At 32.7% G+C, this 13161-nt stretch overlaps 1 protein-coding gene across 1 annotated transcript in view; it reads left to right on the plus strand.

Annotated features, from left to right (window-relative positions):
- The window catches only part of LOC106478328, a 209921-nt gene extending 207238 nt beyond the window's left edge, over nt 1-2683 (plus strand). The window contains exon 14 of the mRNA XM_022381933.1: nt 723-2683. Within this exon, the coding sequence (XP_022237641.1) occupies nt 723-865 (143 nt within the window). The 3' untranslated portion in view covers nt 866-2683. The remainder of the gene's footprint in view (nt 1-722) is intronic.
- The last annotated feature ends 10478 nt before the right edge of the window (nt 2684-13161 follow it).

The raw sequence follows: 13161 nt of genomic DNA on the forward strand, positions 1-13161 counted from the left end.
TCTCTTTCCATTTTTTTTCATCCCACTTCTGACACCAATTTGTTACGTCTCTGTTTGTTAATTGATTTTCCGTAACTTCTTTCCGACGAAACTTAAGCGACACAAGTCCTTTCTTAATAAAAACTGGTTTATTCTTTCCGAATATAACTTTACCGATACACTCAACTTCAACAATCGCGCTAAACAAACGCTATAACAACGAATGTGCTCAATAATACTTCTGACTGCAGATCAATTACTCACTGTCTACACACACATTACATTATTCTCCCGTCACATTGTCACCCCTTTTTTATATACCAGACTACTCCATCTAGTAAATGCTAGGGCATTCATGAAGGAACAAGATAGTTCTAGAAACTAGAGGGCGTGAGAATATTCACGTGATCTCGATGACGCAACAATATGTTATTGAAACACAAAGTGTAAGTTGTTTCACAATTTTGAAAAATAAGACTTTGAAACAAAAAATCAAAATCAAGGGATTTATTCATTTTTACATTTTGAGCTTTGTTTTTTTTAAGTTTTATGTTTTTTTACCTCACTTTTCACTGTAAGTTTTTCCTTATATATATTGTTGTTATGGTAAACAAATTAGAAGTTGTACATGGATGTTTCTTTATCCTTTTATTAGCCTCCAAGTTGGCATTTCTTTTTATATGAGACTCAAAAAAAAAAAAAGATATTAAGCATTTATGGCTAACAAAAAAAACTCATTTCAGGTAAGTTCCAGGGTCGAACAGTGGATTGGATGGATTCTCAAGTGGAGGAAACGTGTGTTTGGAAAGCCATGCTTGACCGACCCAATATGTGGGTGGATTGTTCCCTGCTTCTGCGACCTAGTATGCAGACAAGAAAGTCATGACCATCAACCAATAAAAGTGAATAATGACTTTTTCAATTTTACTGGCTGGTCCAGAGGCTCTCAGAGGCAGACAATCTAAATGTTTTTCTTTTCAATTTGCAGAAGATGTCTAGGTGTATATGTCAGAGACAAATGTTGCTACAACTGATAGTGTTTTGTTGTTATTTTCCTCAGGGAAAGAGGGGAAGTTAATGTTTATTAGATAAAATTTAGTAAAAATGGTCAGATTCAGATAGAAAAAATTATTGTGTGATACTATTTTTTTTAATTCAATGCATGATTGTTTGCATTCTAAAAGTATTCTATTGGTATTCTCATGTAATTTCTGTAAGCCTTTGATGTGACCTTTAACCTTTCTCTAGAAACCGGAATTGTTGTCTCACCCTAAAGTGAAATTACCAGGTATCTACTATTTCTTTCAGTAAAGGTGATTTCCATTGTTTGTGTTACACCCATTATTTTTCTACGTATATTGCTAAACTCTAGTTCCAATTCTAGTTACTGTATTTAATGTTTCCTGTGTTATAAATAATGAGAGAATACATATCTCTTAATTAAATAAGGTTCCTGACCTGCAAGCCGAGGTAACTTAGTAATTCAGTTGTGGAGAGCATTTAGCAAATTTATAAAGAAATTTCACATTCAAATCCATTAAATAGATGCACTGGTCATTGTTATCTTAATTTTTCTTTTAACTTTAAGTTGTTATATCAACTCTCTTATTTAAAATATATTTTTTACTTTAGATGCTTTTGCACAATCAGTTGTTTTTTTTTTCAGTGAAATTGACACATTGATGTCATAAATTATAGGTCTATTGAAATGAAAGAGAATTCAATAAAAAAATTATAAGAAAGTGAAAGCCAGCAAAAAAAAAAAGGATAACGCTTAAAAACATGTATACATTGTGCTTAAACAAATCAATTTTGTAATCTAACAATTAGTTGATATTAAAATCAAATACTAAAATGGAAAACAATGTGATCAAAAACATACTTAATAATACCAAATTTACTCAACAGGATTATTTTATTAAACAGTAACTGACTGAAAACCAAACAGGAGTTGAAGTGGGTTAATGGTGAATAGTAGTTAGGACTTTTTGGCTTATAGTCAATTGCAGTTGGAATAAAACAATGGCAGAAAAAATAGCATGTGAAAAAGGTTTCCTTTTTTTAACAAAAAGATAAAGTGACATTTTGCATGGACACTATGAAGTATTTGAGTTAAACTAATAAAATTTAGGTGCTGATAAAAAGAAATGCATGCCTGAAAGATGCTACTGACAAAATAAAGCTGTAATAAAATACTTGCAGAAAAATGTGTGTTACTGTTTATGTAATCATAGGGAAGTTAAAAAGGAGGTAGAGATATGTAAAGGCAAAACAATGCAATAATTGATGTAAATCAACCTAATGGTTAAAGCAGATGCTAATATAAAAAGTAGGCAAAGGTAGAAAAAAATCAAATTTTTTAACACTAAGTTACGATGGAATAAAAATGGGAATTAAGTAAGAAATCATAGAATTAAATGTGGTAAAAACTAGGTAAACAGATGGTAAAGAGTAGGTAGCAATGAAAGTAAACAACTAATAGAAAGTTCGTGGTGATGGAAATAAACAAGCAGTAAAGAGTAGTAATGGTGGAAGTAAACAAGCAGTAAAGAGTAGTAGTAATGGTGGAAGTAAACAAGTAGTAAAGAGTGGTAGTAATGGTGGAAGTAAACAAGCAGTAAAGTTAGTGATAGAAGTAAACAGGTAGTAAAGAGTAGTAGTAATGGTGGAAGTAAACAAGTAGTAAAGATTAGTAATGGTGGAAGTAAACAAGTAGTAAAGAGTAGTAATGGTGGAAGTAAACAAGTAGTAAAGTTAGTGATAGAAGTAAACAGGTAGTAAAGAGTGGGTAGTAAGAACTTGTAAGCATATTCTTATTCAGTATACATAATTAGTGAACATATTTTCTCAGTTTGTCTATAGATATTATTTAAGTTTTTATATTTTTTTTTAGTATTTCCTAGAAAGGTGCGAGTTCTTAAAAATACCAGAAATTGAGATAATTTAGAATAAGTTTGATATTATGCACTAAAACCTTTCTTTTTTTAAGAAAATACATTTTCTAATTATCTTACATTTTTATAAAATATGCAGTGAAAAATATATTCATTTTGGTTCTTGGAATTATTAATTATATATATATATATATATATAGCTAGAAATGAATTAGCTGTATTTTTTGGCATATCAGTTCTTTTGGTGGAGTTATAATATGTTTATAAATTTATCAAATGATTTTGTCACAGTGATCATTATACTCGTAGGTTCTACTTGCTGTAAGAATTAATAATTGCCATTAGTCTACATCAACTTCAAAAATTTATACACTCTGTAAGTACTGAGTTCCATAGGAATTGAATGTTTGTGTATAATGTTGCTTCTCTTCCTTTTCTTTTGTGGTGAATAAGTAATTTATTGGCATTGATATCATAACAATCTAGGAACACTTTGGTTCTATACTGCAACAAAATTTTGCATTTATTGAGGTGATGGATATGCATGTATTTGTACATTATACATAAAATATTATTAACTTTATGAAGCTTGTATGTGGGATTAAATTCCACCAGGTGGATTTAATGACAAAACATACAGACTTCAAAAAATTAATGATAAAAAATATACTTTGAATGTACATAGTGTTCAGTTTGTTTGTTTTTATGAATTTCCTGACAATCTATTTTCAGTGTTTTATTTTTAACTCGAGACAATCAAGAGGAGGAGTTTATTAGTTTAAATTATTGTGTATTCACAATCAGCAAATTTTAAAGTTTGAAAACATAGTTGTTTAAGTTGCACATTTGGCTTTAAGGTAATGAGTAAATTATAATCAATCTTTCATTGTTGTTTGTGGTATTGATTAAAAGTACAATTAAAAGCATTCCACGGTCATAGTCAAGCATTTAAATATTTCCACAACCATCCTTGTGCAGTTGTTTGACACTAAGATCATTTTATGTATTACAATGTTTGTGTTAACTACAATTAAAAGCTGTAAGGGAAAGAGGAATGATCATGTACTAGAAGTGAACCGAAAGGAGTAATTCATGGTTTAGTAAGTGGCACAATATCATTAGACATTATCAAAAAATGCATTTTGTTAATTGAATTAAACTTTTAGCATGATTTATCATATTTTCGTTATAGGAAAAGGTAAAACATATTTAATGGACTTTATTGAGTGACAAGAGCAACATTTAATAAAATGCATTGTCACATTTCTCGTAGACTAGAAATATAGAAGCTAAATGTTTTATGAACTGTTTTATTCCAACTATGCGAATTAATTTGTAGTTAGTTTGCTACTGGTTAGCATACCTTTTTTTTTTTATCAGATGAATATTGACAATTACAGATTCCATGTCATTCTAATATGTACAGCACCTCCATAATCAAAGCTAATGTTATGCTTATGCTGGCTATTTGAGCTCATTTTAATGTAGATTATGATTTTGTACTTCTATGTGATCTCGTGAAATTTACATTAACTAGGTAAGTGAATGGAATTGACAGAAGAGGTGGGTTGGTGGTGTGTAAGTAAATTGTTGAATATTGTTTTGATGTAAAGTAATATTCTATGTGACCCCTGTTTTGTTGACTACCTGCCTCCACAAAACGTATTTTAATAAACTTTATCGGTGCTTCCAAGAGACTTCTTTGTATGTATTGTCAAATTTTATTATTCAGACACTAAAAATTCCATCTTTCTTACATATTTTAATGTGTTGCAGTCAACAGTGAATACAGGATTTTTTGTCGAAGTAGGGGTGGGAAATATATATATCTATTGAAGCTACAACTAATCGTTTGTGCCAATTGAGTAATCTTGCCAGTAAGTGTAAATCCTTCTTATAATTTAAAAATTCAAATGCAATCTTTATCTTGTAATCATGTTATACAAGCAATACTAAGTAAGATGTAAAGACAACACATTGTAAATTGCAGAAAAAGAAGACTGTTTACATACTAACATTAGTTGCATTTCGTATGTTGATATAGACACTATTTATGAGCATATTTTTCAGAAAATAAAATATCATTATTTTATTTTGTTACAATATTGTTAGAAGATAGGAACAAGATTAAATACCTTGAAATATAAACAACAATTAATAAATGCCACTTACAATAGTGGTAATGCAAGAGTATGTACCTGTTTACTCTCTTTTGGCTTAAAAGAAAATGTTTGTATTCATCCTTCCTGTTAATAATATAAATAAAAAAAATTGTGTTTACTTTCCTTGTTGTTAATAAGTTTAAAAAAGTATTATGGTTTACTCTCCTTGTTTGTTGTTAAAAAGAACATTTGTGTTTGATCCCCTGCAGACAGTTTATAAAGAAAGAGAGAGATTTGTATGAGTAGATTGCAATTATTTTTAGTGAAGTCAATATAAGTCTGTGGAGGACTTCATTCACATGGTAGTATTAATACAGTGATTCTCTTGATAGTGCCCTCATGGTAACATACTAAAAAAACTATATTGTTTGATATTTTCACATATCATGTTCGTGTGGAATCTTAAAGAATTAGAATAAATTGGTAAGTAGAATTAGAGAGGTATTTCTATTTTGTGGTGGTCATGCTCCTTGGTAGAAAGAAGTTTTTAAATAGCCGTACTTGTGAGTAAGCTGACAATGTCCAGTACATGCATATAATAGTGGAAAAACTCAAATAATTTTAAAACTAGATTAAAACCAGTGGTATGCAGAAAATAAAATTATGATTATTTTAATAAATCAGTTTTATTGGGGAAAAATATATAACACTTAAATATAAGTTACTCATAAATTATCGTTTTGATACTGTTAGCCTCAGATTCACCTTCTGTTGAGAAACACATATAAATAGATTTTACAAAAAACACTCACTCTGATGCTGTTAATACATGGAAGGAAGATAACTTAGGAGTCAGTTCTTACCCTGATGTAGTTAGATAACTCCTGTTTTCAACACAGATTTGGTTGAGAAGTGATAAACGTATTCTTATCATTAATATTATGTTAACATGTTAAAGTAATGCTATAATTATAACATCAAAATTATATTTAATAATTTGTTTATATGCAATTTTAATCTGTTATTTCAAAGTTGTTATTTTTTAAGTTTGTCTATTTTACAGTAGTTATTTTGACTATTTAAGAACATCATATGTGAAGGAATGTTTTAGTTCTGTCCAAAAAAGATGTAGTTGTTTTTTTTATTCCAAGCTATACAATGGGCTATCCAAGTTTTTTTCACCTTGGGGAATTCAACCCAGGAGTTTATCATTGTAAGTTCTAGAAACTGAGCAACTGGGGGGGATTCAGCAATGTAAACCTGACTTTTGATTTAAATTAGATTATAGCTTCAGAAAATCATAACGGGAACAAGATCTCAACAGAGTTATTCTTGTGACCTTATCTGAACAAATTAGAATAACTTCAAATGTAATTCTTCAGGAAAGGCAACTGTCGATTTTGGTAAATAACATATATTTTCACCATGTTGAAATAGAGTTTGTTTATTGTGATTGTACATTTGTCTTCCGTCTCTCTCTTTATTTCTTGTGAACTTAGTTAGTGAGAGAATAAAGAATTACTTTGTAGTAAATATCTTGAGAAATCTCTCTTTATTCAGTGGAGCTATCTTAGGGGAAATCGATGCTAACTGAAAATATCGTAGAGTAGATAGGAAGGGGAAAATGTTGGTTTTTGTGACCATAGAATATCTTATCATGGAATTAATATTTGAAACTGTTAGTACTTTGTGAAATTACAGAATTGAGGAAAACAAAGACAATTGTTGTTCTCAATTATTATTATAAAGTTTTCTATGTGTACCATCCTTTACTTAAACTTTTGTGTTACTTAAGAGTATAGCCAGTTCTGAGATACAGTGGGTGTTAGAGAACAGGATCCCACAACTGCTGGAGTGCTTAGCTGTCTCCAGAATAAAGGTATACCCAGGTTCTGTGTTTATTTTAGATGAGTGAACATAACTCGCATCAAAATGCTTCCCTTTCTAAGAACAGATCAATGTTTAGATGTGTTAAAAGGTTATTGGTTCAGCACTTTAGATCTGGCATTCAGATACTGGAAAGTTGAACTAGATTAAGAGCAGATCAAAGATTAATTTGAGGATGAGAGATGAGTTGTACAAATTTCACGTTGTTCTATTTGACCTGTATAACGTGCTCACCACTTTTGAAAGGCTAATTAAGCTTACACTGAATATGCTGCAATCAGAGAAATGCTTAGCCTATGTTGATGACGTCTTAATGTCTGATTGTACGTTTGTTTCTGTGTCTGAGAACCTGAAAATTTTATTGCAGCAGAAAAAAGGCAAGCTTGACACTAAAATCAGAAAAATATGCACTCATTCACACAGATCTTGTTAAGATAGCAGTGTGTGAGAGTGGTCTCAATTCATGACGAAGTGAGAAGTTTACAGTTCCTTGTGCTTCCATCATACTACTGAAGATTTATGGCCAACTTCTTCAAAACTACCACATCTTTATCAGCTCTCACTAAAGTAGAAACCCATTCCTGATGGAGTGAGCAAGCATTCCAGTCCCTAAAGTATGCTTTAGTGGAAGCTTCAGTACTAGCATGTACATGAAAAGTATGAATTTTTATTAGATACTGATGCCAGTGATAGTGGAATCAGAACAGTATTATTGGAGTTGCAAGATGGAATAAAACGTGATTGTGAATGCTAGTTGCATGCTCACAGCTTCTGAATGCAGATACTATACAATGAATAAAGAACTGCTATCAGTTGTAGTTTTAGTGAAACTATCAACACTAATGGTATGGTGGAAAGTTTACTACTAGGGTGGAACATGCATTTTTAAAGTGGTTGGTGAAATTTTAAAGTCTGGAAAGGGTAATGTCTTGATTTATAACAACATTGTAGGAGTATGATTTATCCATAGAGTACAGTATGGGCCCAGAACACAGAAATGTTGATGAATTGCCTCTTATGGTAAAACCCGCTCTATTCATTGAATGTTTTGACCCTGAACAACACGTGGGAGTTAAAACTCCTGTTGCAATGACTTTAAGTAACAGTAGGTGATTTCACTTGTAAATGAATGATAAAAATGCCACTTCAGGAGTTCTGGAAAGAGAAACTGACGGATCCAGATCTAGTATGGGCACTCCTTGCCTTGCAGCAAGGTAAAGGTCAGATTGAGGAATGTAGCACAGATGCGTGTAACCTCTCCCGCTTGTATAAGCAATTAGAGTGCAGGAAGGCATGCTGTATCTTCACAATCAATCGCCAAGCCATGGCTCTCGGCCTGTACTCTAACTACTGGTCCCCAGAGCTCTAAGGCAAGAGATTCTCCAGACTTTTCATAAGTGTTACAATTGTGTAAATATTTGATGGTGGTTCTTTTGGCCACGTTTGAGTTGAGATGTTCAGTGCTAGTGTTGACCAAAACAGTGTAAACTCAAACAGAGAATTGTTGGTTCTTCTTTGCAAAGCAAAGCTTTATATATTACTGTTCTAATCAATGAGACAGAACAAAGTTGTCAGTATGTATCTACTCATGGCTATTAACCACTTCATAAAGTGGGCCAAGGTTTGTACATTGGCTGACACATTGGCATAATTTGTAGATGATGCATTGATGGAGCACTGGATAACACAGTTTGGAACATCTGAAGTGATCCACACAGATCAGGAGTTACCTTCAATGGCGAACTGTTCTCTGAGCTGTGTAAAGTGTTGGGTGTGGTGAAAATGCAAACTTCACCTTATCATCCCCAGTCTGATGGTTTACCAGGATGGGTAATACAGACTTTTAAATGTATATTTTAACAAACCTGGCAAAGATACAAACAAATCCTGATTGAATTGACAGAAATGAACACATTGTTATGTCATGATGGCTTACAGAGCAACTGAGCAAAGATCAACAGGTTTTTCCAAAACATTTCATGTTTGTATGTGAATTCCTGCTTCTTGTAGATGTGATTTGTGGTCTTCCCACTAGAGCAGCTGCACCACAATGTTTGGGAGAATATGTGGAGTGCATAAGGTCTGCTCTAGATGACATGCATAAATTCGCATGCCCACTTAGGAAAAGCCATCATACCACAGATGTTATGATAAAACACTGAGCAGAGTGAAGGAGCAGATGTATCAATATGGAGAGTGGGCGTGTCTGTGGTTTGTGCCAGTGGTACAGAAGCAGCTTGGTTCCAGCTGAACATACCAATTTTTTATTTTTTTGGCATGTGCAATGTTCAATCTGAAAAACTAATCATTTTTTTAAAAATAACGATTATTTTTATACACAATTCTATAAAAATGAGATTGAATTGTGTGATTCAATGGGGGAAAATTGTTATTTTAGCACAACCTGGATATGTAATTTGTATGAATATGCGTGAATCTATTGAGATAATTAAATGTAAAAAAGTAAATTTAAATTATTGAATAAGGATGATGGAAATGTTGTCAGCAGATGGCGTGAAATTCTTTAATAGGTAAATTTGTGTTTTGATAATTGTATAAATAAGTTATTTTTTGCAAAAACATTACACTCCTTAGGATGACGCAAGGGTACACGTCGAAACATGTAGAGTGTTTTCCAGTCTCATATGGTTTTTTACCACTTTATAACCTTGCACGGTAAGTTATTATTATTGTTCTCCAACGAGTTTGGCACATCGGTATGTCTGCGGACTTAAAACGATACCCGTGGTGGGTAGAGCACAGACAGCCCATTGTGTAGCTTTGTGCTTAATTACAAACAAACAAACGAGTCTGTCTATAAACAGCAGTCAAGAAATGCAGGAAAGTGCGTAATATATACCAGCTGTGTCCATACATTACTGGTGTACTTTTCATGAACTGGCTTGCTCAGGGATAAGAGGAAGAGATCGACGAATCAAAGGAGGACAAGAACACTGTTTTAGCTCACCTGTACCCAGAGGCTGAGGAGGAAAGAGCTGAAAATACTTATCTGCCTTTCCATGATGAGCCAGACGAGGAAGTGTCAGGTCTGGAGGCAAATGCAGCTCCGGTTATTGGCTGAACCAACGATGGTGGCCTCCTAATTGATATACTGAGGATTAAACCTGATCATATAGATCTAGGACAGTTGCTGATTGTAAGATCACTGATTGAATAGAAATAGTATTTCTTGCTTTCCAAGCTTATGATTGGTATTGTCCAATTATCACATGTTAGGATGGCTAGAGTTAGTAGATGCAATATCTAGTTCAGCAACAGTTTGCACAATTTAAAATATTTGCTAGAAGTTCGAAAACTCGGTTGAAAGAACATCTGAACCTTTAATTTCGGAGATTTTTGAGCAGAATTTCATTAAGATATAGATACTGGATATTCAGTGATAGCTAATTGATCATCATAAGGTAGGGTGGTTTGTTGATCGTGAGATTGATGAAATTTAATGGGATTAGCAACCTTTGCTTTCCGAGTTATCAAACAGTGTTTTACAATAAGATATATCCATAAGGATATCATGTTATAAGTGACTGATTATCATGAGCTAAGACGATCAAACGACTGAAAAATCAATCACTGAAGGGATGTTACAACCGTTTGCTTTCCAACCTACTGAGTAATTTTCTGAGCCAAAAGTTTCGAAAAAATATTGTTACGTCTCTGTTCGTTAGTTAATTTTCCGTAAATTCGTTACGACGAAACTTTAGCAAGAAAGGACTTGTGTCGCTCGCTCTATAACAAACGCTAGAACGTCTCACGTGCTCGTGCTCGACAATACTCAATTACACACTCTCTGACTGCAGTTCAATTACTCATTACCTACACATTGTCCCGTCACGTTGTGACCATCTTATATATACCAGGCTATCCCCAATCTAGTAATCTCCCGACAATTCACGAAGGTTCGAGAAAGAAGTTGCATGATACTAGTCACGTGACCTCGCTGACGCAACAATATATATATATATATATTTTTTCTTTTAGAGAGAATCACTCAATTTGTATAGTTCAGTGGCAGAAGTAACTTCTCTTTAGTATAGTTAACTGTTTATATAGTACTCCGTGTGCAGTGAGAGAGTTGTGTTTTCTTTAAGTATATACTGATATGTGTACTGTAGTAACAACATAAATATAAAATCTTAATTTAACTGAATTCTGCCAGTGATTATGAGTTTTATGATGCCTGAAAAGAAAAATCTATGAGTTTGAAAACCCATAGATGGCAGCACATTATAAACCGCAGTAGAACGAATCTCGGATGTTTACTTAAGAAATCTGCACTCAAGCTAGAGACATTCTGTTAAAAGCTGATAGCGTATGTAACAATGTGTAATGATGAAATATGTATATAACATTATACGTGTAAACCAAATTGTTTATGTAGTGTTCATACACATGTGTAAGCTGTAACACACACATAAAAATAAATAAATATATACTATATAAACAATTTGGATTTGATGTATAATCATTTGCTCACAACTAATAACCTAAAATACTTTAGGTGCATTACATAAAGTCAATCATGATATTTTATAACACGAATGGTTCAATTTAACAAAGCACTGTTTTAAAATATGTGAATGGAAATACAGACTTTGATCCAATTGTTAAAACTTAATGATATGAAGTTAACTACAAGTGATGAAACAGCTAATGACTGGAATTAACTGTCATACCAGACATTATAGTATTTGTTCAATGGTATAAGTGGCTCCTGATGTTTAATGTTTTGAGTTGTTTGTCAGTTAGAACTGTTGTGACAATTTTATGTATGTTGTGCTCTTTATACTTTAACATATAGGAATACGAATTGCATACATGTCCTTAATTATTTCATGGTAATGAAGGTGAAGTCCAACATGAACCACAATAATGTCTATAATACTTTGATTGTATTGCTGAAAATTGTTTAGCATGCATATACCCAAATATTCATAGAACCATGTAACAGCTATTTTTAATATCCGTAAAACTTTATGTAGGGTAGTTATAAAAGATTTATATATGACTGAACATACATGTAAGCAAAAATTATTGATATTTCAATATCACCGTAATGTTTGTTCTGATCTGGATGAAAAAGTATTCCTTTTATCTTATCATTGAAGGGACAGAAATAATACTTAATGCTACACTAGACCTAATAAGACTAAGACATTTCGATGTATTGTATTCTAGAGCAAGGGTAGAAAGATCAACAATATTTCAAATAATGATCTAAAAATGTTCCATTAGAAGTTTCTTTACCCAAAACGAGTTAGAAACTTTGACTTGTGTTTTAGATGCAAATAAAATACATACTATTAAGGTGTTTGTTTGTAGTTATACATTTATAATCAAATGGAGTTGAGGTTGTTACTTTTCAGCTATAAATCCTAAAATGCAAATCTAAGTTTATTATAAAGTACTCCAACATATACCCCTATAAAACCTTAACAAAGCAAACTTGCAAAAACGCATGTTTGCGATTTTATTGCTAAAAGGTACCTAGTTCTAAGTGAATATATTTGGATTATATTTGCTGTTATGGAGAGGATACCTGAAAGTGAGAAACATATGTCAAAACACAAAACGTGCAAATAAATTCAACATAGCCTGTCCTCTTAGATGGTTATGTTGAATTTGTAAGAATTTGGTTATACAATTTTGTCAGACGGTGCCTCAGGTTAAGTGCAAATTTTCATACAAAGCTGCCACACCCAAATGGCTATCATACAAAACTGAAAACTAGAGACACGTGATAGATCAAAAATGCATAGTAGAATTTGCCCCTTTTAGTTGCGCCAATGGATCCAATTTTGGGGGTTTGGCTCATGGACTAATAATCTCTTTGAAAGTGTTTGTTTCACTCAAACCACTGCATTAATAATAACTGGGGGAGCCTTTCTATCATTGGCAAAATATTGAACGGCATTGCCAAAACACTTTTCTAGCTTCTGTTTCTATTCTCGGCAAGCCCGACACCATAAACTTCGTACACTATACAGAAACTGGTACAGCTTGGCTCCGTTCAATTACGTCTTCTACACCATAAACTTCATGCACTATACAGAAACTGGTACAGCTTGGCTCCGTTCAATTACGTCTTCTACACCATAAACTTCATGCACTATACAGAAACTGGATACAGCTTGGCTCCGTTCAATTACGTCTTCTACACCATAAACTTCATGCACTATACAGAAACTGGTACAGCTTGGCTCCGTTCAATTACGTCTTCTACACCATAAACTTCATGCACTGTACAGAAACTGGTACAGCTTGGCTCCGTTCAATTACGT

This window comes from Limulus polyphemus, unplaced genomic scaffold (assembly GCF_000517525.1).
Source record: "Limulus polyphemus unplaced genomic scaffold, Limulus_polyphemus-2.1.2 Scaffold200, whole genome shotgun sequence".
NCBI lineage: Eukaryota > Metazoa > Arthropoda > Merostomata > Xiphosura > Limulidae > Limulus > Limulus polyphemus.